We start from the raw sequence: 25,512 nt of genomic DNA on the forward strand, positions 1-25,512 counted from the left end.
GAAGCAGTTCATGCCCTAATGCCTACCTCACTCAAAGACTACATGCTAACTGACTGAATGATTACAGTACTATAAGGAGACACACTGGGTGAGTAACAGGGTGTTTGCTAGAAGTGTATGAATACTGACTGGGGAATTGAAGGTGTGAAAGACAACTGTGTAGGTGGTTAGAGGCTTGCATGTATAGTGAATAGGCATTTGAAGCAGTCTATGTGCTAAAGCCTGGCTCACTGCATGAGTACTTGGGAACTGACGGAATGATTAGAGTACAGCAAGGAGAGTGCCTGGGTGAATTTTGTAAGTGGTTGGCTTTTGACACAGTGAATGGATTAGTACTTGGTACTGAATGGGTCACTAGAGGAGTGCAAAGGGAGTGACAGGATGTTTGCTGGACTGTATGGATACTGACTAGGGAATTGAAGGTGTGAAAGACAAGTGTATAGTATGTTAGAAGACTGCATGCATACTGCATAGACATTTGAAGCAGACTATGTGGTAATGTATGGTTCACAACATGAGTACTTGGAAACTGACTAAATCATCAGACTACTGCTAGGACAGTGCCTGGGTAAAACTTTTAAATTTTCAGTTCTGGCACAGTGAAGAGAACAGTACATGGTACTGCACTTTAGTGTCAAACCCTGACTCATTTTATCAATGCATAAGCAAAGAATAGCTTCTAAAGCTACTAAAACGTGACAACATGACCTGTTTTAAAACAGTTATCTGTCAGCAAATACACGATGTTACCAAATGCTTCTATCACAATCCTTACCCAAATGCACACAGACTCACAGTGTGATTTTAGACAAGCAACACTATCTTAGGAGTTTACCAAAACTCATTCACTAGTCTAGAAGAGGTAAGGGTACTGCACACAATCTACATATTTAAGTACAGCACATTAGTGTCAAAGCAGGACTCATTTTATTAATGCATAAGCAAAGACTGGCTTCTAAAGCTACTAAAACTTGACAACATGACAGGTTTTAAAAGAGTTATCTGTCACCAAATACACAATGTTACCAAATGCTTGTCTCACAGTGGTTCCCAAATGCACACAGACTCACAGTGTGATTCTAGACAACAACCACTATACCTAGGAGTTTACCAAAACTCATTCCTTACAGTGGAAGTGGTAAGGGAACTGAACACAATCTAAATATTCCAGGACTGCACTTTTGTGTCAAAGCCTGACTCATTTAATCAAAGCATAAGCAAAAACTGCCTTCCAATGCTACTACAACTTGACAACAAGGCAGGTTTTAGAACAGTTATCTGTCAGCAAATACACGATGTTACCAAATGCTTCTCTCACAGTGGTTCCCAGATGCACACAGACTCACAGTGTGATTCTAGACAAGCAACACTATCCCTAGCAGCTTACAAAAACTCATTCACTACTGTGCAAGGGGTAAGGGGACTGCACACAATCTACATATTAAAATACAGCACATTAGTGTCAAAGCATGACTTATTTTATCAATGCATAAACAAAGACTGGCTTCTAATGCTACTAAAACTTGACAACATGACAGGTTTCAAAACAGTTATCTGTCAGCAAATACACAATGTTACCAAATGCTTCTCTCACAGTGGTTCCCAAATGCACACATACTCACTGTGTGATTCTAGACAAACAACACTATCCCTTGCACTATACCAAAACACATTTCTTCATCTAGAAGTAGTACTACATTTTAGTATAGAAACATAACTCATTTCACAAATTCATAAACAATAACTGGTTTCTAATTCTACCAAAATATAAAAACAGCACAGTTATCTGTCTGCAAACACATGAAAAACACAAATGCTTATCACAGAATGGTTTCTACATGCACACGCACTGTCAATAAGATTGTAGAGAAAAAAAGTACTCCCTACACTTTAGCAGGAGAAATACATTAGTCTGATTAAAATCAAAATAGTCTACATACATCCCCTCACAATTAAATAACTCACCATTCAAGTTGTTTTGTAGATTAAGAAGTATATCAGTCACACACCAGATATCAGTCACACACCAGATTTTCTTTTACAGAATCTCTGCACTGTGCACGTCTCAGCAAAAACAAAGAATGGCAGTTTCCCTTTCATTTTCCACACATATACATGTAAACATCAAATCACAATCCTTCACACATGAATTCAAAAACAAACACACATTTCTATTGGTTAAACACTTCAACCCTTTCCAAATGAAATACATTTCAACCCTTCCCCCAATCTGCCTTCTGCCTGTTACCATAGAAACAGGTCATGGAACACTGCACTGAGAACACAGGTCACAAGTTCAGCACACAATGTTGCTAAACAAGACTACAAGTGTGCTTGACTTTTCAATATATCAGCTTATCATATATAATGTTCCTTACAATGAGTTTTTGTTAACCAATAAGAATCATGCATTTTAAAAACAGAAATATAAACCCTACCTTTCAGTGTAGAAAGTTGTCATACAACCAATGATTTCATGTCTTTTTTCAATTTTTTTTCCTTGGATCCGCGCACCCAACGCGAGAGGATCCGTGCACCAAACGAGATAGGATGCGCGTACCCTGCGCGCATTTCGTCGTTTTGTTTTTAAAAGGGGGCCCCAGGGGGTCCTTCTGGGACCCCCTAAGCACCACGAGGCAGAAAATGGCCGCCAACAGTTCCTAGTTTTGAATGTAGACAGACACTCGACAGCCAATTAGCATTCAGCGCGCGATCAGGAGGGTGCGCGCTCGATTCGGGGAGGGTGCGCTTACGGCTGGGTAGGGTCCACGGATCCTCCCCGGCCATAGATATCACTAACTTTTTTACCCTAATTTTCTCAGGAACTAATGAACAGATTCACACCATTTATGCAAAAGGCACGAGTCTGAACTGAGGCCTACCTCTTTGCCAAATTTGATGGCATTCCGTTCAGCGGTTTGGGCTGTAGCTGCGACAACAGATCCTATGGGAAATTGCATGGGGAAAACGCGTTTTGGGACCCCCCTTTACGAATCAGGGTAGGAGCGGAGCTGGCCAAAAGTTTGGAAAATTTCGCGAGGATTCATCAACCAGCACCAGACTTATTGGGAATAGAATGTTGCGGATTTCCTATGGAAAATAGGTCCTAACTCTAACTATCTACTGGCGACCGCCAGTAGATGATATATATATATATATATATATATATATATATATATATATATATATATGCTTTTTTCCTGTCCCTGACAAGGCATAAGCTTCTGGTGATCGACTCTTGAATGGTAGGTCCTCTCAATCTCTTTTGTTTTACCCTTCACTATAATAATACACTGAGCACAACACAGGCCGTCATATTGGTGCAGCTTTCCATCCTGATAAATTGCTTGAGAGAGGAGGTGAACCATTTCAGGACCTCTCTACCAAAGCACATGTACGTTTAAACAAGCATTGGCATAGACAATAGGTCTCGCCTTTGAGACCTTATAAGTGTTTAGTTAACCAGCACAACATACTTGGTCTAACAACATCAACTGTTACATGTCTAAATACTTATAAGGTCCCAAAGGCGAGACCTATTGGCTATGCCAATGCTTGTTTCAGATGGCCGGTGCCGAGCATGACTGTCAACCATTATTATAATTTTATGTATTTTGTTTCGGGTCCTCTTTTTGGTCGTGTAAGGGAAGTATGTTTGTTAGGTGGTGTACCAATCTTCTAATATCACTCTTTTGATTTAAATCATAATACATGTGCTGTTATAGATAGTTCTTAATTTGTGCAGGTGGCTGCAGGTCGTTTGGCATTGCTACTCAATTTTGGGGACTGGAACTTATTTTGCATCATCAGATTTTGACCGAGAGCAAGAAAGAGCAAAAGAGAATTTGGAGAAAGAAGGAGGAAGCAAAATATGGGAAAACAGTGACAAAGGGGTAAATCTGAGATAAAAAAAGAGCCTGCAAAAGTAAGATAAAGAGACAGGATGTGCAGGGTGGTGGAAGAAAGTGGCATGAGGTGGAAGCAAAAAGATGCTACATTGGTATGCGATAATCACAGCATTTGGCAGGGCTGGTGACAGACTCCTTAAAAATACTTTTGGTCCCTGCACTTACTTTTTATCCTTTTTACTGCACTTATTTTTTAGCATAAAATAAAAAAAAATAAGCTCTGGTTATTGAAGATGAATAACTTGCATACATTCTCCCGACAGTGCGCCAGGGTGTTGGCCTATCCTTTCTTGTACATATTGAGGCTTATACCCTGGCTAGCATGGAATCAAGTCACTGCAGATCATTATGAACTCTGTCTTCAGCCCTGAAAGTATCCCTACAAAGTATTTGATTTAAGATATGTTAGTCTAATTAGTTCAATGAAAGCAGAGAAAGACCATAACACCCAGAGTGTGTTAGGTGATCACAAGAAAGTTCCGGACTGGACACAGTGTGTCAGTGATGACTTGGAAAGAGGTGGGCATCCTCCCGACCCGTTTTGAGACCTTTACCGTCCACAGAGTAAGAGGCCGCATAGGAGCAAGTCCATCCAGGATTGGTCACTGCTCAGTTACATCCCCATATGGGAGCCTGAGGGAGGTCTAGGCACTTGCAGTAATGGACGTTAGTCTGGTCTATAGACTGTTTTCCAGGGTTTAATGGGATGTCAGTGTTAACCTCATAAACGCTGTTTTCATTTCAGTATACATTTTGCATCCAATAAGTGTGACAAGAAAAACTTATTTTTTACTAAAGTTGCAATAGTCTGGACACTCTTCAAGAGGTGGGGAGGGAGTCTGCATTCAACTAGTCTAAACCCGAATTACTAGTCCTCCGTATCTTGTTTTCCTTTAACTTATGCTCACTCTTGATCACCTGCAGTTTTTTGCTTTTCTTTTTTTTTTCTAGAAAAGTATATTTAGAAGCTGGTCTTAAAGTGCTGGATCTGAGGAGTGAAAACACGTTTTCCTTGTGAGTGTTTCAGTCGGTTAGTTACTACTGATGGTTCGCTGACAATCTTTATAGAAATCGGAGCTCTACTTTGTTGCTTGGATAGCACCCACTTTACATTTTGGGGATGCCACTTTAAATCTGTAGCACTAACTTCATTCTGACTTGTATTTAAAATGTATGTCTTCTTTTGAAATGAGAGTCACTCCACACGATGCAGTTAAGTGTGGACGTAGTTATTAATAGTAACTTGTTCCGCATGTTGGAAGTACTGCAGATGCTCAGTCCCCTCTGACATATGAATGACTTCCCCCCAGCCCTTCTGCCTTTAGAGACCCTGACACTTCTCCGGCCCCACTGTGCTCTCTGCAACACGGGCTTATCGTGAGTTTCTCAGGCGTCATCATAGCAGCGCTGCTTGCACTAGGCTCATGAAGACCAGTCTGCGCTTGCCCCCTGCTTGCACCAGACTCAAAAAGACAGTCTGCGCTGCTCACACCAGACTCGGATGGGTTAAGTGTCAATTAGGTGACGTCACATACTTGTGTATTTGGAAATAATAGCCACGGAATCTCCTGAAAGCTGAATAGACTTCTTGGGTCAAAAGCCAGGGAAAAGACCAATTTATTGTGAAAACAATTACGGATCAATGCACAGACCTTTCTCATTTGAGAAGGGACGTATTGTGTTTCACCCGCCTTGAGTCAGGGAGAAGCGATGCCCGCCTCTTGGAAAGGGCTAGGCTTATGTTGAGCAGCAGAACACACTCTGCCATGTTTACATACAGCATGTACCGATCACACAAGCGTACACGGTGCCCAGAGTTCCGAGAACACACATGTATACACACAGTGTGAGCTCAACACACATGTGTGCACTGCAGAGTGCAGAGACCCTATTCGTATACAGCATGCACATGAGATACAAGTGCATGCTGTATGGAACGTTAGCAAAATGTGTTGACATCCCGTATGTACAGAACACACGTGTTTAAGGTGCGTAGAATGCAAAGGACGTGAGTTTACATACGGTACTAGCAGGGCACATAAAAGGTACTTCAAGTATTTGGAGAGAGTAGGATCAGTCCAGGCCGAAGGGGCTGGGTTTGGGCAGGTTGAGGCTCCTCGCTCCTGTCACATGGCTCTGGAATGAGATCCCTCACCTCCTGAGGTCCCTGGCCCAGGACACACACAGACAGACAGACCCGCACAGCCCACGAGCCCAGCTGCAGCTGCACAGAGAGGCTACTGCTATAAGGGAGGTCCCTTTGCCGCCTTCTCCGTCCTCACACCACTGCCTCATCCCTCCACCGTGCTCTTTGTGTACACCAGAGGGAGGAGCTGTGAGGGGAAGGTCCGGGCAGCCCTGTGTGCTCACACAGCAGGAGCCCAGGAGCGCTGCCCTGGGCAGAGCAAGGAACAAGCACTTCCTGCTACACTCCAGTAACTTTTCTTCTGTATCAGTGATGACGATTTCCCACCAATCTTTTATTTTCTTATTTATTCTTTGCTTAAAAAGCAGAAATTATTAAAGTTAAAGTGTGGCATCTTACTGACAACGGAGCTCCAGCAAGCTCTTTAAACAAGGAGGGAGGGGGAGAAGGGAAGGGGGAGTGAGAGTGGAGAGCATGGTGGAGGAAACAATGAAACCATTAACAGCGCGGCACTCGTAAAAGGGTGCCGTGCTGATTATGTATGCATGTGTGTGTGTGATGCTCGACCTAAAAAGAAGTAGTCCCCAAAATAATATATAAACACTCACAGTGTAGAAAAACTGTAGTTGGTTGGTGCTGCTTCCTACAAAAACGGAAGTGACGTGTCGGATCAACAGCCAACAGTAAGCGAGATAAGAAGAGCAATGCCAGAATCAACCAATGGCAAGCGACAGGAGAAATTAACCTACATATTGTGTTTACTATAGGTCTTGCGACAGCGCATGCGCTGTCTACGCGAGACCTAAAAATCTGAATGAGCCACAGATGGTCAACTTTATCAAATGCTGCTGATAAATCGAGAAAGACAAGCAGGCCAAGGGTTAAACTATCCAGCACACAGTAAATATCGGAATCAAGATTGGTGTGGGGTAAATGGTTTAATTTCATCACTGTAACTAGTTAGCCGTAAGACATCACATTTCTTGAGAACAATGCCCATCTAGGATAGTAATGTGGTAGCTTGATATTAGGCACTAGAGTGTTTTTTTTTCTCCTTGCAGCAATTGTTTTCTGCAAAACAGTAACATCACTCATTTATAGGGCATCCGAGAATACACTGGAACAGGATAAAGTCTGTTTGCATATTGCTATTCTTTGTTTAGAGTGGACTATCGGGCAAAAAATGATCCACAGAAGGTGACTCTGAGTAAACACCTGTGGCAGAGAATAATTCAAGCACTCAACCCATCATGAGGGCATGGCCAAGGAAAAAGATGACGGTGGTCACAAAGATCATCAGCTTCTAGACGAATGTATGTCTTTACTACGCATGCTTTACATCACATGACATTACAACATGGTCGTTACAACGAGCGCGTTGTTACATCGCGAACCATTACATCACAAGTGGTTACAACGACTTGCTGTAGGGGGCATGCAAGACTTAGGAAAAGTATAATTTACTATTCCTACTCCAGTTTGTGCAACAGCAGGGAAGGTATTGGATTGTAAATCGAACACCTTCTGCCCCCTACAGCAAGTCGTTGTTACGACTTGCGATGTAATGGTTCGCGATGTAAAGCATGCGATGTAAACGCTGTTTTTCCTCCTAGACAGCCGACTACATATAAAAGATATCCTAAAAAGCAGTCAAACAAAAAAATGACCCTGCAACGCCCCATGATCTGCTAAGGTGGGGTTAGACTCTAAAGACATCAGATGATGCCTTAAAGCATAGATTTTGCAGCCGATTGAGGCCCAGTGTTTAATGGGGACACACAGCCAAGATTGCCCTGGCGAGCACCTGTAAGTGAAGGAGCGCCTGGCGATGCTGGGACTTGGCAAACCCTTCTTCCATTTGCCTGCCACAACAAAGGGTGCATATTACCTCTTTTTGGCATTGGATGTGGGCCCAGAGAGCAGCTGTGCCGTAGACCTGAGCAAGGAGGATCAACGTGGGTCCACAATGAAGAATGGTGATAGCACGCAGCAGAGTGGGGAACTGGGCAGCTGGTGGCTCACCTGAAGCTGTTCCCGAGAGGAGTGCAGGTTTGATCATTGCCGGGGTGAGTACTGCCCTGTCTCCTCCGCTGACATTCTTCCCTTCCTTTCTAGGACATCAGGCATGGGAGAGTGTCCAATAAGGAACTTCTTTCACTAGGATAGTGAGGTTTTAGTAACTACTCCTTGACCATCTTTCATTGTCCACTTTCTTCTCTTGTGCTAATAGTAGGAGACATATAATTGATGTCCAGAAGCTATTCTGAAATATAATTATAATAATGCATGAAAGAAGACATGAATAAACATGATGGGATTTATACAACCGAATCAAGTCTTCCAGAGAGGAGTAGTTTCGTTCACAAAAAGGGAAATGTGAATTATGAAATCAAAATATCATGCTGCGCTATAAAGTATTCAGACAAGAAGGTGCAAGGGCCTCAGGGTATTTGTGAAAGGGAGAGACATCATGGCTTGGTGTAACTGATAAAACATACGCGTGGAGTTTTTTCCGCTTGCATACTATTGCTTGATCAAATATGTTAATATTGTTTTCTCGTGTTTGAGTGTGTAATAGACAAACATACTGTTCATGCCCACCTTGGCTGGAGCTTGTATCACTCTTTCTTCTTCAATTTCAGCTTCACTGCCCAGTGAAACCCAAGCTTTAGGGACGGGAGGTCTATAAACAAATTCGTCTTCTATCGTTTCCTCTGTTTCTTGTTCATCCTCCTGATCCTGTGGAGGCTTTAAAGAGATACATATTTAATTTTTCTGTTACATAATAACGAAAAAAAGGGTTAACTCTTAGTCGCACAAATCTGCAACATTTTAGCTCAAAGAATATAAAATATAAACAAGCATACAGTGGCAAAGTCATTGTTTTGGTAAACTGTTTGGCAACTGAGTATGTTGCTCTCAGCTGTCTTAGAAAAAAAAACATTATGAGTCACCCCCTTGAGCTATGACAATAAGGAAGTTGTGAGCAGGCATCCTTTATTGAACAGACAGATGTTGCAGAGTTAAACATCACTACCGAAGAGTGTAATAAAAACGAGTCAGAGGAAGACGTATGTTTTGTAAGATGGAAACAGAAATGGCATAAACAACAAGCATTCCATTGTGATACTTTTGACGATGGCCCAATATATTCAATGCACTTGTAAGAAAGCCTGTGGGAAACCAAGTCTTTAAAACAAGCATTTGCAATGCAATAGATCTCACATTTATGGGAGTTTAAGCTATTGCCAATGTAAATGACAATGCCTTTTTATTTATGTTTAAAAAACCAAAACAAAAATAAAAGGCATTGTCATTTACAATGCCAATAGCTCAAACTCGCATAATTGTGAGACCTATTGCATTGCAAATGCTTGTTTTAGAGAATCAACATGCCACATTTCCGCCACTTCAGACCGCCATTAAACATAGCAAATGTTATAGTTAGTGCTGAATGTGGCTGAATGTAGCACAACATACAGAGCTGCCGACTTTGGGACTGGAGACGCGGTTCGAGTCTGGGTGTCCGCTGTCCAGTCGTTGATGTAACAAATTAAATACTAATTCAAATTAAAGAACATAAAAGGAAATGAAACAATGCCATATATGTAAATAGTTGAACTTGCTGAAGCTGAGACCAACGTTCGGTTAAATGAATGCTGTGTCATGAGGAAGCATTATGCTGGGATGGCCAACGAAACGATGGGCTGCATTCCCAGATAGGAGGCAGAAAGATGGGCAATCGCGCGATGTGAAGGAGTTTGAATGTGTGTTTTTATAGAATCAACATGCCACATTTCCACCCATTTAGACCGACATTAAACATAGCAAACTTTATAGTTGGTACTGAATGTAGCACAACATGCAGAGCTGCCGAATTTGGGACTGGAGACCACGGTTCGAGTATCGGTGTGGGCTCTCCCCTCCTTGATGTAACAAATTAAATACTACTTCAAATTAAACAACATAAAAGGAAATGAAACTATGCCTTATTTGTAAATAGTTGAACTTGCTGAAGCTGAGACACTTGGGTAAACAAAAGCCGTTAATGAATGCGGTGTCATGAGGAACCATTATGATGGGATGCAACGAAATGCCACCATTTCAGAATGCCACAGGTACCAGCGAATGGCAATTCATGGACGTGCCACAAACTAACATAAGAGATAACAACAGGTCTTACAGACAGTGAATGCGCTGTCTTGGTTCGACCTAAAAAGCTGTTGATACAACAATGCGATATATTGGGAAGGAACTCACAACAGAAGAACTTTGCAAGGGTTACTGGTACATTTCCTGAGGCTGTTGTAAAGACAAGTAGGGCTGCATTTGCTAAACAAAAACACCACGAACCAGCAATTAAAATGTTATCACACATCAGTAAAGTAAATACATCAAGAAACTCTCACCCACGCTGAAATACAAGGCACAGGCCAGCTTGCTTCTGCAGTCTAACAGAAGAGCTACTTGAGCCCTTCAACCAGTGGGAGCACACGTGAGACAATGTAATCATTGAAGAAATGTTATGGCCTTGATGGACAGCCTATTCAAACAATGCCAAATCATTTAAAATCCTTCAATGTCAGTAGCCGAATAGGCATTACCATAAGCCGACTCTCTCTGTACCAAATTTGCATGTACTTTTGAAATATATTAGTAACATGGGGTCTCTCAGACAGCTAGAGCTGTCTGCAGTGTGACTTAAAAGGGTTTTTGAACAAATATTTATATTCAATCTCCTCAAAATACAGCACTTTAAGAATGTACGCCTGATCTGTTTAAGGTCCAATCTACAGAGTACAGCTAGCTCTCGATTTTCCTACTCCTACAAAGCAAGGTGAGGAATAATTACAACTGACCCAAAGATTTACTGAAGAATACGTAAAACGTGATGGATGAAATGCTTTAATTAATCTCAGCCACTGGTCATTCCCCGGGGCGCATCCCAGTCCATCATCATTTTGCACATCATGCCACATCAGTTTGGACCCAGCCAATTACAAATCAGTCTTGGCCCTGCTTTAATAGGAACAGTCCTGTCAGAACTATCAAGTCAGGTTCTACCTGAACCATAACTCAAACAACCCGGAAGAACAAGTTACTTACCTTCGGTAACGCTTTTTTTGGTGGATACAGTATCCGCCTGTGGATTCCTCACCTTGTGAATATCCCCTGCCGGTGATGCATGAGCCATATCCATAGTTTCCAGGCCCAGGTCAGGATCCAACGCATTATCTTAATGCTATGTATGGGGTCTTCTCCAGAGCCTTGTACCCCTCTGGTGCACCTTCGGGTCCTATGGCCTTCAGTTTGGGAGTTCCCCAAGCTTATCCTCAGGCTCCCTTCATGCCATTTTTTTTCCCGACCTCGTTCGACGCCGGCTGTTCCTTTGGATCCGCGCTCTACGCCAGCGCCGTCGGATTCGGTCACGCCGCCGCCGACTCCTGCTGTGAGAATCGGATTTAGGAGGGAGGCCCAAAGGGTACTGGAGGAACAGAGGTACCTGATGGAGGAAGTAGAAGAAGGTAAGCTGATGGAGTCGGACGATGTGTTTGATGAATTGAAGGAGGCTAGTGGCCTGGATTTGTCGCCTGAATGGGAGATTATTCCTCCTGCTGATGCTCCTTCAAAGGATGTGGCTCCATACCACGCTGTTATTAAGAAGGCGGCTGAACTTCTAGATCCGCAGTTGCCATCTGCAGAGTTTAAGCCTAACATCCTGACAGAGGTTCTACACTCACCTTCCTCTGCATCGGAGCCTTTGCTCCCTTTTAATGACGCCATTATAGAACCGGTAATGGAAGTATGGCATAAGCCCTTCTCTGCTCCTGCAGTTTCTAAGGTCATTGCTAGGAGGTATAGGGCAGCTCTAGGGGACCTAGACTTTTTAACATCTCATCCTTCTCCGGAGAGTCTGGTGGATCAGGCTGCCTGTTCCAGAAAATCTACTGGTGCTTTTCCCCAAGTCCTGAGTGACAGGGATGTGAAGAAATTAGACCAGTCGGCTAAGAAGGTCTTCTTTTCTGCCAGTATGGCCTTAAAATCAACGAATGCCACCTGTCTTTTGGGCCGGTATATCCATGCTCTTATGGATTCAGCAAAGCAATTGGCGCCAAAACTGTCAGAAGAGGATAGGATGAACTTTAATGAGGTCCTGTTGGATACCCAAGCGGCTGCACGTCAGGTAATCCAAAGCGGCTTGGATACAGCTGATTCGGTCGCAAGGATCATGGGTTCTTCTGTTGCCACGATGAGGATTGCGTGGCTCAAGTCTTCCGAGTTCTCCCCTGATGTGCAGGCAACGCTCCTGGACTTGCCTTTTGATGGTTCTGGACTTTTTGGCAAAAAAGCGGATGCTACGCTTGTAAGATTTAAGGAGAGTAAGGCCACGGCTAAATCTTTGGGCCGTCAAACTCAGCCTAGGGGTTCGTTCAGGAGGTACAGGGGCTTTGGAAGGTCATCCTTTCGTTCATACAGACAGCCCCAGCAGCAGCAACAGCAGCAGAACACTCTGTATAAGAGCTACAGAGGCAGAGTCAGAGGTCGCACTCGAGGTCGACAGCTCTCCTCCTCCTCCTCTTCCTCCTCCTCAGCCCCTCCCACCACTGCAAAGAAGCCCTAGATCCACCATTCTGGATCATGCTGGTCCTGTGGGGGGCCGGCTTACCCATTTTCTACAAGATTGGGAATCGGTTACTACAGATCTTTGGGTTCTAGATCTTGTAGAAAATGGGTATGCCCTTCCCTTTCAGGAATTCCCTCCAAATTACCCTCCTTGCCAAGGTGCTTGCTCGGAGGACCACCTTCTTCTCCTGCAGGAGGAAGTCCTGACATTACTAAAAAAAGGTGCGATAGAGGTGGTTCCAGAGCGGGAAAGGGGTCAGGGATGCTACTCCCGGTATTTACTGATTCCGAAAAAGGACGGCAGATTGCATCCAATATTGGACCTCAGGATCTTGAATCTTTTTCTGAAGCAAGAGAAGTTCAAGATGCTCACCCTTGCGCAGGTTCTTGGAGCGCTGCATCAGGAGGACTGGATGGTGTCGATCGATTTGCAGGATGCGTATTTCCACATCCCCATCCTGAAGTCGCACAGGAAGTATCTCCGGTTTACGGTAGGGTCGCAACATTATCATTTTGCGGTCCTTCCGTTTGGTCTTACTACTGCACCTCGAGTCTTTACGAAGGTGATGGCAGTGGTGGCAGCCATTCTCAGAAGGTCGGGGATTTCAGTTTTCCCCTATCTGGACGACTGGCTGATTAAAGCGGAGTCGCCAGAGAAGGTGTTTCATCATCTGCAGGTTACAACTCAGCTGTTGTACAAATTGGGTTTTTCGATAAACGTGCCCAAATCTCACCTTGCGCCCTCTCAGCGCAACCTATTCATAGGGGCGGTACTGGACACTACTGTTTGTCGGGCATTCCCACCTCCACAAAGGATTCTCGACATACAGGAAATGATTCCCTTGTTTTACAATGGAGCGGTCGTTCCAGTCCTGAAAGTCCTTCGCCTGCTCGGCCTATTTGCTTCCTGCATTCTATTGGTCAACCATGCACGCTGGCACATGAGGGCGCTCCAGTGGTGCCTCGGCAGGCAGTGGTATCACCACAAAGGGAATCTCAGGGAGTCTGTGAGGATCTCCAGAGAAGCTGCGGCGGATCCGTCTTGGTGGAGGGCAATCTGTCTCAAGGAAAGCCCTTCCATCTAACTCCATCAGTGGCCACAGTGATAACGGAGGCTTCCACTTTAGGGTGGGGTGCATATCTGGGGGATCTGGAGATCAAGGGTCTTTGGTCTCCAGAGGAAAGGTTGCTTCACATCAACCTTCTGGAATTACAGGCAATACGTTTGGCGCTCAAGACCTTCCTCCCTTCCCTTCGCGGTCAGTCGGTTCAAGTCCTGACGGACAACACTACCGCGATGTGGTATGTCAACAAGCAGGGAGGAGTGAGGTCGCTTTGTCTCTGCAGAGAGGCTCTGCGTCTCTGGTCCTGGGCTCAGGATCAGCAGATTTGTCTGATGGCAAATCATTTGGCTGGGGTTCTGAACGTGCATGCAGACAGTCTCAGTCGGCAGTTCTCCGCCGACCATGAGTGGAGGCTACATCCGGAGGTGGTTCATCACATCTTCCGGACGTGGGTAACTCCTTGGGTGGACCTGTTTGCCACTCACGAAAATGCTCACTGCCCGTCATTCTGCAGTCTCCAGTATCCGATGCAGGGAGCGTTGGGGGACGCGTTTCAGTTGAGATGGGACTCACATCTCCTTTACGTGTTTCCTCCCATACCCTTGATTCCTCGGGTTCTGAGGAAGATTCGCCAAGACCGGGCCCAAGTCATATTGATCGCCCCGGATTGGCCAAGAAGGGTGTGGTATACAGATCTTCTCCACCTCTCCTCATGCCCTCCGCTCCGTCTCCCTCTGAGGGCAGACCTCCTCTCGCAGTTGCAGGGGCAGGTTCTACACCCCCACCTCCAGAGTTTACACCTTCATGCCTGGAGATTGAACGGGGCAACCTGAATTCTTTTTCTCTCCTGCCAGATGTGGTAGATGTAATTTTATCTGCCAGACGTCATTCCACCAAATCTATCTATTCCTATAGATGGTCTAAATTTGTGCTCTGGTGTGGGGAGAAATCTATTGATCCTTTGAGGGCTCGTTTATCTGACCTTCTTCAGTTTGCCCTTTCTCTTGCTCAGCAAGGTTTTGCTGTAGCCACTAGAAAGGGATATCTTTCAGCCTTGTCAGCATTCCTTTGCTTGCCGGATCAGCCGTCATTGTTCAAATCGCCTATTGTTTTACGATTTCTGAAGGGCCTTACAAACAAGTTTCCTCCTACTCCTTTTATTGTGCCTCAATGGGACTTAAACCTTGTCTTAACTTACCTGATGGGTTCTACCTTCGAGCCCTTACACAAGTGTCCCTTGAGACTGTTGTCTTTCAAAACGGTCTTTCTCATTGCTATTACCTCGGCAAGGAGGGTAAGTGAGCTTCAAGCTCTGAGTTCAAAACCCCCGTTCTTGACCATTCATGCTGAAAGAATGGTACTCAGGACCAGGGCTGCTTTTCTGCCAAAGGTGGTAACTCCTTTCCATCTGGGGCAGTCCATTACCCTTCCTACCTTCTATCCTCCCCCTCACCCTTCCAAGGAGGAGGAGCGGCTTCACCGCTTGGACCCTAAGAGGGCGGTGAGCTTCTACCTTTTATAGGACTAAAGACTTTCGAGTGGACGACCAGCTCTTCGACTGGCTTTGTTGGCTGCAGGAAAGGCAGAGCGGTGCACAAGCGCACCCTTTCCAGATGGATTGTCTTGTGCATCAAGATATGCTACTCTTTGGCCGGTAAGGAACCTCCAGAGAGTTTAAGGGCTCATTCTACTAGAGCTAAGTCTTCCATGTCTGCTTTGTCTAGAGGTGTTCCTGTGGAGGACATTTGTAGGGCGGCAACTTGGGCCTCCCTTCACACTTTTGCAAAGCATTACTGCTTGGATTCGGAGGTGAGGAGGGACGGACATTTTGCTTGTTCCGTCCTTCAGGACTTTCTGGTATAGAAGGGTGGACACCCTCCTCCGGGAGTGGGACTGCTGTGGGAATCTTTTCACAAGGTGAGGAATCCACTGGCAGATGTATCCATCAGAAGAACAAGTTATTTACCTTCGGTAACGCTTTTTCTGGTGGATACAGTATCTGCCTGTGGATTCCTCACTGACCCACCCGCCTCCCCATTGTCCACCCTTGTATACCTACAATTCTAATGATGATGTTTCAAAATGTATTTGTTACTGTCAAAGGCATTGTGTTATTTCTTTTGCCTTCCTTTTTATTCTTCACACTGTGTGTGTTGCATTGTATATTATGTACTGTGTATACTGTGTATATATTGCTGTCAGTCCGTCCGTGTGCCTCGAAGGCACGGAAAAAAAGGCGGAACTGACATCATCACACCGACGAGGTCTTCTTATGGAGCCGGTGACGTCAGCGGAGTCGTGAGTGGAGCCGAGTCTATGTGACGTCGTCTTTGACCTCATAGGCGTGGACTGCTACAAAAGTTTCCGAATGTTGCTGGCGCAGGGGATATTCACAAGGTGAGGCAGATACTGTATCCACCAGAAAAAAGCGTTACCGAAGGTAAGGAACTTGTTCATCAGGAACAGGTGAAGGTGATACAAAGTCCTTACGGCGTCAGGAGAGCGAGGTCGTTCTCGGAGCCATATTCCTATCCGAGCGATGTCGAGATCCATGCCTCTTCTTTTTCTTGTGCTTCTTGGATTTAGAAGCATGTCCCAAAGTCGACTTCGACGCCGACCTCGACCTCGTTCTTCTCCGGCCTCTTTTCTCCTTTTTCATCCTGGCGATGAACAATTTGGCTTCCCTCTCCTTTAGAGCCTTTGAGCTCATCTTGCGACAGGAAGAACATCCATCTACTTCATGGTCCGATGAAAGACACCCTACGAAGTCTTCATGCGGATCCGTTATTGACATGCGCTTACCCCACTCTCGGCAAGGCTTGAAACCAGACTTCTTCGTCGTCATTTTCAGCTGAAGACAAGAAGAGAGAGAGATACCAGCAGAAAACAAAGTATCAAATACAGCTACAGAGAGAGTCCCGAAAACTGTTAGCATCGACGGCGCGGAAAAAAGGGAACTGACATCATCACGCCGACGAAGTCTTCTTATGGAGCCGGTGACATCAGCGGAGTCGCGAGCGGAGCCGTGTCTCTGTGACTTCGTCTTCGACCTCATCGGCGTGGACTGCTACAAAAGTTTCCGAATGTTGCTGGCGCAGGGGATATTCACAAGGTGAGGAATCCACTGGCAGATGTATCCATCTGAACCACTTTTACTGTAGTTAGGGCTCATCAGCCAAGTACAGCTTGGTACCAGTGACAGAGTGTGCACAGGACCCTTGACTGGCATACCTGTTCGACTTAAGGCACAGACTAAAGTATACAAAAAAGTGATGGACGGAATGCTTGAATTAATCTCAGTCACTTTAATTTAATAGTCTGGACCCTATCCCAGTAAATCTACTGGTGAGACTCTATTTGAAGAAACTGGATGGCAACACTGGAGTGCAAGATGTTACGTTGATGCCTGAAAAGGAGTGTAACATGAGAAGGTCTGCAGAAGGTGGAGGTAGAAGTCTAGCTGCAGCCAGAGCTATTGCATCATCAGGCAAAGAAGGAACCTTTTTGGGATGCTAAGGCTTTTCTGCAAAATTTTCAGCATGGGTGAAATTTTTGGCAGAATTATCACCTTCATACTAACCAAAAGGTATAAGGCCTTCAGTGAAGTCTACACCATATCTTCTGGGAGGAACTGTGATTGCCAGAAGCATGTATCCCGCAGGAGATTCTGAGGAAGAGTAGATCCTCCTGGAGGATTTTCCTTTCAATGTTGATTTGTGGGTTAATGTTGAGACTCTTGTTGATGATTATCTCAACAAACAATATTACAATGTCTTGCTCTCAAATGTCTCAATAATCAATGTCTTAACATAGATGGTACCTTGATGGCTCCCTTGACGGTGAAGCTGCATTTGTGTGTAGCTCTGACATTGGTGTCAAGCTGTCTTCAATGGTGAGCACTATGTAAAAACAGTCGTACTGGAGCAATATTCAGAGTTGGAATGCTGCCATCAATGCTGCATCCCTGAAGTCAGAGGGATTGTGCAACGTACAAGCGTGACACAAAAACAAGTGTAGCAAATGAGCCATGCCCATTTAGTGTGAGAGTGGTAAGGGTGTAATATGCCACCAGTGGTGCATTTTAAAACACCTTGGAGTATATTCATAAGAACGTGTGCTAAACATCACCAAAAAATGTTAACGCATCTTTACACATCGCAGCATATCACGGGAAAATAACCCCGTGTCAACGTGGAATTCACAACACAGGGGCCCTATGCAATAGTTTGCCAAAACTGCGGCCAATGCCCACGATACAACCACCATGACGGAGATAAAAACACAAACCCCAACGCCAAAAAACCTGCGATGGGCCAAAGCGCAATGAGGAAATCAGCGCTAAGCAGCACCAGGCCTGCAACACACACCTGGCAGATGGGAAAAATCACCATAAAAGTAGAAAAAAACACCCAAACACAAACTGACCAACACCCAAGCACCATGGAGGCAGCCGGAGCAGGCGCAGAGGACGAGCTCCACCCCACAAACACCCTGGACGACCAGCTCAGGACTTTGGGGACCGGGAAGGACAAGGACAAGAACAAGAGGAAGACGAAGTTCAGTCCACAGGTGAAAAGGATCATAGTCACAGAGGTGATGGAACACCATCAACAAATGTTCGTCACCTCCAACGTGTCATTGGGCACCAAAAATGGAATATGGCGGGACATCATGGACAAGGTGAATTGCATCAGAGAGCACAAGAGGACAATGGACGAGATCAAGAGGCGATGTAATGACATCAAGCGAAAGACCAAGGAGAAACTCGCAGCCAACCAGACGGCAGCAATGTAGACTGGAAGTGGGGGCCCAGCGCCACAGCTCGTGCTGGATAACATGGAGGAGCTGGTGTCGACAGTCATCAGTGTGGATACTGTGGCCGGAGTAGGGGGACTGGACACTGCTCGACAGGATACAACACAACCGCAACAGGGTGAGTGACCACCAGGTACTGGGGGACTGGGTGGAGATGGCCCCGATGGCACATATGTACAATCAAGTAGAGCACAGTGCACACCCTCAACGACTCTGGGTCATCGCCCAGATCTATAAACTGTCACAATGTACAATGCCATGTTGTATGAATGTCAACATGTGCCAGGCAGCTACATACATGTGGACACATTGCAATACACCATCTCCCCTTTACATTGCAGGGATACCGTCAACACCCCCTGCAGAGCAGTCCCAGCCACTTTTCACTGATGACGAGGAGGACAACCCCAGCATCAACGCACAAGCCCTCCTAGACAACATTGACATCATCCGCGACTCACCTCCAGGATCAGGGCTGCCCAGCTGCATTGAGGAGACCCCACCCACCACCCAAACCACCCAGCAGGAGGCACCCACGGCCCCCGGCAGTCTCCCAAGACCCCCAGGAACAACACATGGCCTTCCAACGCCGTTTGCTGGAGTTCGACCTCATGGCTACCAAACTGGACGCCATCCATGGGTGTCTAGGCCCGCTCCATGGTCTCCAACGAGCCCTGACTGACATCGCTGAAGTCATGACGTGGAGTGAAGAACACCTGTCTGCTCAGAGGGGCTCCAGGGATACCAGCCATGAGCTGGCACACATGCAGAGGGTCATGGAGGACATGGTGCGGATGGAGTCGGAAAGGATGGCTGCCACCACTGCACACTAGCGAAATGTAGCTGGGATATACCATGCCCTGCAGATACTCATTCATGGCATTGCTGCCACAAGGCGTGACAATAATGAATGCTGCTACCCCCACACCATCCACATCTCTGCCCCCTGGTGTCCCATTGCCTCACAGTGCGGCAGACATATCCACTCCGGCACCTGATGTGTCAGTGGCACACAGTGCCTAAGCCGGTACTGCAACACCCACAGGTGGGGCAGAGCACACATCCGGGGACGAGGACGTGAATGGGTTTGTGATCAGTAGGCACTAGCATTCATTTCCGCCACCTGGCCGTTTTCTGCTTGATGCCGCACATGGCCCCATGACCTTCCACTGACCCACGATACTCTCCGATGCACTCACCTTGGACAGCGACATGGACTGCCATATCCTGTTTGATGACCAATGACATGGCGACCAGACTTCAAAGTGCAGCCTTCCTCTTTCGCAGTACTTGTCATCCCCGGATGGACTCTGGCTGGCCCTTCATGGGCCCATATTGTGTAGTGTGCTTGGCATTGCCCTGTCCCGCTCCAGCAGCAAAACTGCACTGGATGTACAATAAACATCCAGTAGCACACTACTGTGTTATGTCTTTCATCATTCATGTATGAATGTGTGGATGAATGTAGGGACAGTGATTTCCCTTGCATCAATGATGCTCATCCTGTGGGATACCAGTCAGAGGGTGCTACATTGCCTATTGTGTTCCGGGTGCCGTGGACACTACAACAGGGACACACGCATCAGTCACTTCCATGTCTGGACATGTACTGAACCACGCCCAGAGCCCACAAGTCATTGTTGCAAGCCCTGCGCTGGTCCAGCATACGGCAGGCCAGAACACTCCGCTCACGCTCCCAGGGGGGCCCTCATTGCTACCCATCGCAGGCGTACTCTCTGGTGGTGTGCAGGTCACTGGTCTAGTTGTCAGCATGTCACAGCCACTCCCTGAGGCCAGGTTTGCACACACACCACACCCATCCGGCACAAGTATCACAGGCCATGTGACTCCGGCAATATAAGGGGCCGACGACGTCACATTCCCCTCTGCCGGTGGTGACTGGATGATGAACGCTCCACGGTTCTCATTCATAAAGGGCCCATGAGTTGTTGCGCACAGGGGTAGTGGCACCCAAGGCCTTGCGGCAGTCACGGGCCTACCACCATGTGGCGCTGACTGGAGTTGCACAGGGTTAGTGGCACCCGAAGATCTGTGGATGGCACAGGCACCCCACCACGGGACGGTGACTTTCGGTGCAGGTAGGGGCACCTTAAGTGCTGAGCCGGTGTGCAGCCTGTGATGATGCCCCGTACCAGCGGTCCGGACAGCTCAGGTTTTGTGTGCCCTGCTGGACCGCAGTGTAGCCAGAGCCAGCAGGCAGCGCGGGCCTACCGCCACATGGCATCGCTTCCGGGTTCACAGAGTTAGTGGCACCTATTGGGCTGAGTGGTTGTGCACCCTGCGATGAGGCCGGGTGCACTGGTATGTCCTCTGCCATGGAGTAATCAAGGCCCAGCACCAAATGTGAGACCTGGTGGCCTGCGGAGCGGGGCTGCATGATGTGGAGGGTGCTATGTCCGCGGGCCCTGGGCTTGCGGCGGCACATGGTGAGACTTCCTGTCTGCACGCCGGTGGCGGAAGGTGAGCAGTGAGGCCTGGGTGTGCCTGGGCGGGCATGCTCCGATCCGCGCTGGAGGGGCTGGGGTGCCTCTGCCTGGGTGTGCATGGGCAGGCATGCTCAGATGGGTGGCGGAAGGGGCTGGGGTACCTCTGCCTGGATGTGCATGGGCAGGCATGCTCTGTTGGGCGGCAGGAGGGGCTGGGGGGCCTCTGCCTGGGTGTGCATGGGCAGGCAGGCGATGTTGTCTTATGCAATTGTGTGTACTGTGCCTATCATGTATCTGAACTCTGTTTCAGATGACGGGTCTGTCTCAGCTGTGTGACCTGGTGGACTGCTATACATACCGGCAAGTGGTTGGAGACACAGACAGCAGGTGAGCAGTGTGGCCTGGGTGCGCAGGGGCAGCAGTCTCTCTCTCTCTCTCTCCCCCTCTCTTCTTATCTCTCTCTCCCCCTCTCTTCTTATCTCTCTCTCCCCCTCTCTTCGTATCTCTCTCTCTCCCTCTCTTCTTCTCTCTCTCTCCCCTTCTCTTCTTATCTCTCTCTCCCCCTCTCTTCTCTCTCTTTGTCCCCCTCTCGTCTTATCTCTCTCCCCCTCTCTTATTCTCTGTCTCTCCCCTCTCCTATTCTCTCTGTCTCTCCCCTCTCTTATTCTCTCTCTCTCCCCTCTCTTCTTCTCTGTCTCTCCCCTCTCTTCTCTCTCTCCCCCTCTCTTCTCTCTCTCCCCCTCTCTTCTCTCTCTCTCCCCCTCTCTTCTTCTCTCTCTCTCCCCCTCCCCCTCTGTTCTTCTCTCTCTCTCTCTCTCCCCCTCTCGTCTTATCTCTCTCTCTCTCCTTCTCTTCCTCTCTCTCTCTCCTTCGCTCTCTCTCTCTCCTTTGATATGCGCAGGACACACCTTCTCATCATGATTTTTGTCTTGCAGGCTGTGACCTACGGAGTGTCCTGAGGGAAGCTGCCATGTCTTCATTTCAGTGTTCATTTTAATAAAGTTTATTTGTTGCTTCGAAAGTGAATGTGTGGTGCTTATTTTTGTGACGAAACATGCATGTCACCAGTTGTGATTGTGTGGCATCATGCAGAATATTTTGTACATGTTTAGGTGTAGCTGATGTGGCATGTCTTTGGTCGGGGGTGCCAGGGAGGGGGGGGGGTCCTGGGGGGGGTGGTGTCAGGTGTTGTTGCCCTTTTTGCACTACGGGCTGCATGTTCAGTTGCCCGGGTGCATCTGTTGTTCATCAGGTGTGGCTCTGGGCTGGGCTCCCTTTTGTGGCTCAGGCTGTGGTCCGACTTTGCACCAGGTCAGAGCAGGTGTTATTTTCCTGCTGCTAATGCACCTTATCGCCTGTTTTGTGTTAATATCACAGTTCTGGCTGGTCGTTAGGAATGTTGTGGAGTGGTGTTGTTGTGGGAATGCCTACTCTGCATCTCATTAGCGATAGTTGTGGGGGTCATCTATGTCAATGTGTTTTGTGGCTGCTATCGCGGGTAAACTGGTGCTGTGGGATGTTAGCACCAGCTTGTGATTGGGGCGATAAGTTTATCGCTACTTTGGCTGCGATAAAGTGCCGTTGACTCGGTGATAGATCCTTGTGAATATGCTCCCTTGTTGCAAATATATTAGTAAAGCATGGTGAGGAAGCACAATATAATTCACAGACAGCTCATTTATATTTGAAATAGCCACAAAAATTATGCGGACACTGTGTTATACTACATAGCCCGCAACTAATGTGTGTAAAGAGGGTTTTAGCAAACATTTATCATTATCATATCAGCAATTAAAGTGTACGTACATGTGTAAAGTGTCTTGATTTGTTTTTATCCTATTAAAATCTTTGTTTCCAATACACTTCAGAATTACAAAAAAGTGTGCTTCTTCGTGTTTTCCTAAATGCTGTTATATTTTGAAATACTTGCACAGTTCATTTACAGGTATTTAGATGATGTTGTTGTGTTAGAAAAACCAACACCCTGCAGCCTTTCCTTCCACACTCCCTGTATCCAACAAGACTGTCGGACAAAAATAAAAAAGTAAACATCAGTCTCCATGTTATGAGAATAAGAAGCAATTTGACAGAAAGCATAGCCTGACATTTCACTTGTGTCTGTGACAAAATAAAGAAAAATTCTAAACGCATCTTTATTGCTCATTCACGTTTGGAACCCCCTGCATGGTTTTTTAGGTCTCACCTAGCGATGCAGCGCCAGCGCTGCTCGCCTTGGCCAGACCTATTGTCGTCGGTTTCTTGGCCGAAGGGGGACAGGAGATGTGCACGCGTACGGACAGGAGATGTGCATGCGTACGGGTCATGTGTACGCGTGCACCTCTCCTGTCCCTCCCTGTCTCCTGCTCACTGTGCCTGCGCGGACAGAGCTTGTTTTAGCATCAGCTGTCTTTTTTTTTCTTGTGGTGTTTGTTACATGGCCCCCTGAGTGGCAATAAAACAGAACCGCAGACTGACGGTAGGGCTCCGACCTGTATTGTTGAGTAATGTTATTTACTCAAGGCTGATTCTTTCATTAGTTGAGGTTTGTCAACTTTTTCTTCCCTCCTAAGTGAGAAAAACGTTTTGCACTTTGGACAGATTTCTGTCTCTAGCCTGCCGAGGACACCAGTTCAGGCCATGACGGAAGGCATGATCGCCTATGTGGTTGTCAATCATGACACTAACATCTTGCCATGTCTGGCCTAAATACAAGTATGTGATTTGGTCCTGCTCGGCGACTGGGGAAACACACTGGGTGTTGGAGAGGGTCAGTTTGAGAGGCAGGGAGCATTCTCCTCTCTCATCATCACGTCACACAGCTCTGTGATTGGGTGCTGCTCAGGGACGGTTTGGGAGCTGGTTTGGGCCAAAGTGCCTGTCTGGCATCCGTCTTGCTGTTAGGTATCGGAATGGGTATAACAGATCAATAAGGGATGTTTCCCCCTATTCTGAGGTGTGCTTTAATTTAGAAGAACACATTTCTTCCGGTTTTGTGAGCAAAACTGCTGTTCGTGTCTGAATCAGGATTCCCGCAGGAAAATGCGGGATGCGTTACTTGTTCTGAAAGCACCTCTGCTGTGCAGCGCTGCAAAAAACTCACTACATTTGAACCTGGGCATTTTCTGGAATTAAAATCGTGTGAATTAACAATGGGCAGTGAAAAGGAACTCAGAGCATCTGCCGTTGCTCAAAATCGACATTTTGTCAATTTTGTAATAACTTTTGATCTGTTATAGCACCAAATGTTTTTGGGGAATTCTGTCAATTTTGCGGCAAACGGTGGATAGTGTGGCCGTCCATACCCCAGCGCTATAGACACGTCATTCAAGTGAACCCAGAAAAAAGCAAGGAGTGAAGTGAAGCTGTGAGGGTTTTAGCTGCATGTATTAGTAAGGAAGTAAGTATCAATTAACAGTCGGTTCTTGTTCATATTTGATGCTTCTTTGTCAAAAAGTAATCTATAGCCTTATTCAAAGAAGAAAGATTAATCAAACCATTTCAAGCGTTCCCTGCGTTTTACGATGTAGATTAGTTTGACATTGGAGAGGATGTAGCCTTATGGCTAGAGCAGTCGACCTCAAAGCTGGGGAACCGGATTCAAGTTTCGGCAAGGACGCTCAACATCCTGTGATTCTGGGCAAATCACTTAATCTCCCTGTGCTTAACAAAAACAAGCATTTGCAATGCAATAGGTCTCACAATTGGGAGAGTTTGAGCTTTTGACATTGTAAATACCAATGCTTTTTAGTTATGTGTTGGTTTTTAAAACATAAATAAAAGGCATTATCATTTACAATACCAATAGCTCAAACTCTCGCAAATGCGAGACCTATTGCATTGCAAATGCATGTCTACATGTGCTGCCGCACCCCTACTTCTAGTGCTCATGTGAAATAATATTGGACTTTGATATCTGGCTCTTTGACTATAGTGATCTAACTGAAAATACAAACCATTTTCAGCCGGTCAATGTGTTACCTGAGAGACAGCCAAAATGAGACAAAAAAATTGTCTAAGTGGTAGAAAAAAATCTAGGCTGATGCCCTAACACCTCATAACCTTCTTTTTTGTAAGGGGAAACACTGTAAACCTGGAATACGCAAGTGGCAAGGTGACGGTTTTAACCCCAAAAGATTTCCATGGAGATTTGGCTACCTGAAAGAGGATTGGTGCCACCAAAATTATGGGGAGTATATTAAATTTGATTAGACACTTGGAAGTGCAAACTGTCCATAGTTTTGGATATAAGAGAACACCGCTCAACTAGCCAGTGTTCACCATTTAATTCTATATACCTGTGTAAAAAGGATCAGACTCGAGGACGAATCTATGGCAGTCTTTGTTTGAGAGTGTAGGATTAAATCTGCAGAGATGATCCAACCTGCTGAGCCTCGCTGACAAGGGCATAGGCAGCCTTGTGTGCTTACAGCCTGCCCTAAATTATAAGGCCTGTGATTTCATGTGCCTGTGCTTCTATGAGGTACCCAGCAATGCCAAATTCGATCGAA

General features: G+C 46.3%; 1 protein-coding gene across 3 annotated transcripts in view; it reads right to left on the reverse strand.

Annotated features, from left to right (window-relative positions):
* Positions 1-25,512, reverse strand: part of DNAI3 (dynein axonemal intermediate chain 3) — a 958,656-nt gene that overhangs the window by 727,004 nt on the left and 206,140 nt on the right. For all 3 annotated transcript variants that reach the window (XR_014960642.1, XM_085602077.1, XM_085602078.1), the window contains one exon: positions 8,656-8,802. Coding sequence is in view for 2 of the 3 variants with exons in the window: in XM_085602077.1 (XP_085458203.1) it covers positions 8,656-8,802 (147 nt within the window). In the remaining variant the exon portion in view is untranslated. The remainder of the gene's footprint in view (positions 1-8,655; positions 8,803-25,512) is intronic.

Source organism: Triturus cristatus, chromosome 4_2, assembly GCF_964204655.1.
Source record: "Triturus cristatus chromosome 4_2, aTriCri1.1, whole genome shotgun sequence".
In the NCBI taxonomy this organism is placed as follows: Eukaryota; Metazoa; Chordata; class Amphibia; order Caudata; family Salamandridae; genus Triturus; species Triturus cristatus.